The 4396-nt window shown below is 42.2% G+C and overlaps 1 protein-coding gene across 1 annotated transcript; it reads right to left on the bottom strand.

Annotated features, from left to right (window-relative positions):
* Positions 1-288: 288 nt before the first annotated feature.
* LOC133912537 (phosphatidylinositol 4-phosphate 5-kinase 4-like) lies at positions 289-4156 on the bottom strand. The gene is made up of 8 exons (XM_062355330.1): positions 3741-4156; positions 2514-2678; positions 2246-2411; positions 2029-2145; positions 1711-1904; positions 1527-1633; positions 1378-1447; positions 289-1077 (listed from the first exon to the last, which is right to left on the bottom strand). The coding sequence occupies exons 1-8, from the start codon at positions 3764-3766 to the stop codon at positions 780-782; spliced, it is 1143 nt and encodes a 380-aa protein (XP_062211314.1). The 5' UTR covers positions 3767-4156; the 3' UTR covers positions 289-779.
* Positions 4157-4396: the final 240 nt, after the last annotated feature.

Here is a 4396-nt window from a genome sequence, read left to right as displayed (position 1 = left end):
CTCCTGCACGGGAGGCTCTAGAATACTGACTCTAATAATCAATATCAAAATCCAGGAACACAATGCCCTTCACGTTATGAATCTAAACTCACGCCGGATGAGCTTCATCTCAAATAGTTTGCGTGGATATGGCCTTTGTATGGAAATCTTTACTATCAATGCTAAAAGCATGATGTGTGGTTAAAAAATATATATCGCAAGTAATCTGAGTAAATTTTGTTCAACAATTCTACGAGAAAATAGATTCCATGTACTAGTACTCCCAGATAAACAAAAGAACGGTGACATGTTACCTCATGTAAAAAGATTTACATCTCTGAACTGTCGTTACAAATTTCTCTGTAGGTTGGTTCTTCAAGTCAGCTTCTACACTAATATCAGTGATTTCTATATGCATGTATTTAGGCATAGCTTCGCTTTGCTGCGCTATGCTACACTGTGCAATGTAATATAGCAGTTGTGTGAAAGATTTTTGCTAACCGTTTGCCAAACAACTATTTTATGAAAAAAATATTGTTGAACCTGCTTATTGAAATGCACCGCTATCTCAATTGGAGCCTTATTTCTACATGAGAGCCATCTGAATTCCTCTCCGCAGGCAGGGGCTTGATCATCCTGATGGCTTCTACTGAAGTGCACTGCAGTGGACAAATGATGATATGCACGTAGCAAGTAGAGTCACCAAAAGCTCTGCTGCAATGTGAGCAGCACCATGTTTGGACAGTTTAACACCGATATCCATGTCAGCGGCTACGGTAGCTATCAAGTTTCAATGTGTTTCAGAACTCTAACTTCTCTTCTTGGAACGCTTTGTATACAAAATCTCTGAAGCGTCTTGAGTACTGTTTTGGGTCTACTGCCGAGATAGATGTTGGGTCATACTGGAATGATTTGTATGCATGCTCAAGCTTTTTGCTGATATCGTAATCTTGAAGTATGTCTATAATCCCAAAATACAATATAACATCGTAGAACTCCCCAGTAGGCTCTCCAATAATCTGGGAATCACAATCACTCTTTCGTAGTGTCAGTTCAGCTCTTGTTGGCATGTTTGACCCAAGTTTTATCTTGGCTAACCTGTCCAAACAAACAATCTTGATTATGTTAACATTTAGAAGGAATTAATGCAGCCAAAATTATCAACTAGACCCAACTCAGCCAGCAAAGATGAACATAATACCTAAATGTTGGGTTAAAAGAAATATGGCTCCATGTTTTGGCACGGTGTTGTCCGTGGGGACATACCGAGCAGATCTACTTGGGACTTAGGATAAGGTACAGATGATCCAAGGGTTACAAATGCTACTGCATCTAACAAGTATTTGGATTGGTATCTTGTTTTACCTAAGTGAGGAATAATCGAGTGTCTTGTTTTACCTGTTTGGATCCGTATCTCCTCTAGACAGGTGAGGTGATGATCCTCTGCTGCTGTCACTATCAAATGAACCTTCAAGCAATGCAGCAATACACTTTGTAAGCTACACAATAACCATGTAAAAAATATTAAATTTTTTTTTTTAACCAACCTCCAGTCAATAGCCTATCCCTTCTATCCCTAAAATGTAGACCAACCAAGAGACTGTAATCCATGATATTTTCCTGCTCGAGAAATTCGCAGTCCCTGTCCACTTGTCTGCTTCAACAGATTTATCCTCTACATTAACATGCATCAAATTGTGATGATTTCTTATCAGCTCTAACACTACTCACCTTTGAAACTCTTGATACCATTGTTTCTGTAACCGAAATATAAAGTTGAGATCAAGATCCTTCAAAGTAGTGTACTCATCAATCTCTGTTTGTGGCTTGTCAGTTGTACGTCCAAGGGATGAACCTTTCAGGTCAAATCGCCTATGAATTGAGTAATCAGAGCAGAACAGATTTCCCATTATGACAAAACGAACCTGGGTGATAACAGAAAACAGATAATCAGGATTCAGGCATGATAAATAAACCAGGAAAGAGTATATTTACTAACCACAACTGACTAGGTATAACAAGAAAATTAAATAAACTCCAATTTCTGACCTTCTTTTGATTAGCACCAGCTAGTTTGACACAGTGAAGACCGAAAAACTTGGTGACTAGAGTGTTCTCAAATGCCCGGACATGATTATAATAAGCTCGAAGCATCTTCAGAAATATCTATATGATATTATGATAACAAGTGTTCAGTTAATTAAGAACAAAACGACTGGTGATCTTTGAAGTTGAGGAAGAACTTGGACAAAGACAACACACAAACCTTTACTTCAGCTTTCTTCATTGTCTTTATCATATACTGGTCATTGCTCGTGAGATAAAAGAAACTTCCACTCTTACCAGGAGACGAGAGCTCCCGGAGAGCCTGGTCTCCACAAAGGGATAACATATAGTCTGCTGCATCAACCTTGAACAACTTGCGCAGTGTCCTGTGATGCAGTGAACAAATTGTGTTGAACTGGTAATGGTCATGCATGCCACCATAATGAAGGTGTAATATATATATATTACAGATTGGACTGATGACCAACCGGAATACTTGTGGGCAGTAATCCTTCCACTTGAAATCGCAAGAATTGTGTGGAGGGGTGTATTTTGAGCCTTCCGGTGGGAACCTTGTCCATACTTTCTCCTTCGGGTCAAAAGCTGATGATTTAAGATCAAGAGTAATCGGACCTTGCTTTCCTACTGCGTGCCTGTTACGCAGGCAAGATGATTGGCATAAACATATTTATATTCAAATGTTAAAAGGCGTATGACATTCTTTAAGATGTATCTCTACCTAATAACTGAATTATCTAATAGAAAAATTATGCTTTTGTCACACGGTAGCTCCCTGTTTCTCTTCTACTTCATGTCAAAAGTTTGAGATGCTGACTACTATCCAGCGAAAATTATGCTGTTGAAAACTAGGATGCAGAAGGGCTGATCTTGCATACTATTTCGATCCTCTAGCTACTGCCCTCAGTTGAAATGCCAAAATAAGGAGCATGTCACTATTAGAGATCTTGTAGTAGTCTCCTTACATATGGAACTTCCCCTTACAATCCTCTAAACTCTTATGTTTTGAAGTTGATATGACTGGAAAATGGGGGGTCCCTCATATTGCAGAAAATGACTTTCCAAGCGTGACCTTCCAACCAAAAATTGTGTGGCAAGCGCTTAAGTACTTGCTTGCATCCATCCCTGCTTGTTAACTTTCAGTCAAAAGGCACACGATGTTGTCATTCATTCCCTTTGAATGGAATGGCAGAAGTAGACCAATGCCCTCTTCATTGGCCACCATTATTTTATGCCAACTATAGCCAGACATCGTATTAGCCATTAAGTGATTATCGATGGCTGGATGGGGGACACAAACCATTCATCGAAATCCTCTCTTGTCATGTTGTCATTGTTCAAGAACCACGCCTGTTCTATTCAGCAATCATAAGTTCTCATGAAAAAAGAAGAAAAAGCTATCAACTTTTACATAACCATTGAACCAGGATGATCTAATCCCCTATGGTAATCATAAAATCCCTAACCAAATGCATTTTCCTCCTTATGGCAACGGTATTACGTGAGGTGAGATGCCCAATTATTTAGAATACGTTGCATCAACAGATCCCATCAGTAAACATGCCTCTGGTAAAACAATTACCAAGCCAACATTAATACTGGATGCCTACGGACAGATGGAGTTTTTTTTCCTTTTTTTTTGAACGAAAAGGAGAACCATTGAAATCAAGAAATGAGACGCAGGTGAGGCAGGACACCTGATGCCGAGCTGCAGGTTGAGCATAAGCTCGTAGTTCTTGTGGCCCTTGGCGATGGTCTCGCCCTGCCGCCGCGCCCCGCGCGACCTGCCGACGGCGTGCGGCCCCGTCGCCGGCGACGGCGGCGGCAGCCCCCTCCCCTCGCCGGCGTCCTCCACCCTCACCGTCTTGGCGCGCCTCCCCGTCGCCCTCCTCCACCCCCGCGGCCCTCGCACCGGCACCTCCGCCTCCACCTCGTCCCCTCCGCAATGCCGCACGTGTTGTCCCCATCCAGAGACCACCGCCCCCCACAAATTCGGATCTTTTCTAACTTTCTCTCCCCCCTCCCACTCCGGAAGATTTGCTCCGCCACGACGCCGAGCTCGCGCGCCCGTTCGCTGCCCGCCCCGCCGAGCTGTGTGCTCTCCCGGGTTCGTCTCCACCACGTGCCTCCTCAACAACCACGCACGTCATCAATGTCCCTGTTACTATATTATGGAGTTTATACAAGAATCCATGTAGTTTAGACAAAATCGTAAAAACCGTAAAACCCACCTACGTCAAAATAAACTCATGTAGTTTAGACAAATCGTAACTATTTATGATGTCAAGCCCCACCCCTCCCCAAATGATGTTGATACAATATGCTATTTGAGTGACTTCCTATAATTCTTAGG

The sequence above is a fragment of the Phragmites australis genome, chromosome 3, assembly GCF_958298935.1.
Source record: "Phragmites australis chromosome 3, lpPhrAust1.1, whole genome shotgun sequence".
NCBI classification, from domain to species: domain Eukaryota; kingdom Viridiplantae; phylum Streptophyta; class Magnoliopsida; order Poales; family Poaceae; genus Phragmites; species Phragmites australis.
Note: the sequence above shows the minus strand (reverse complement) of the source record. Positions and strands in the feature narration are given on the sequence as shown.

Excerpts from the sequence above, each read along its gene's own strand:
- LOC133912537 (XM_062355330.1), bottom strand. The coding sequence starts at position 3,766 with ATGCTCAACCTGCAGCTCGGCATCAG. Across the intron at positions 2,146-2,245 it reads TGAAGAAAGCTGAAGTAAAG|ATATTTCTGAAGATGCTTCG; the intron begins GTTTGTGTGTTG and ends AATATCATATAG. Across the intron at positions 1,078-1,377 it reads GGAGATACGGATCCAAACAG|GTTAGCCAAGATAAAACTTG; the intron begins GTAAAACAAGAC and ends TTGTTTGGACAG.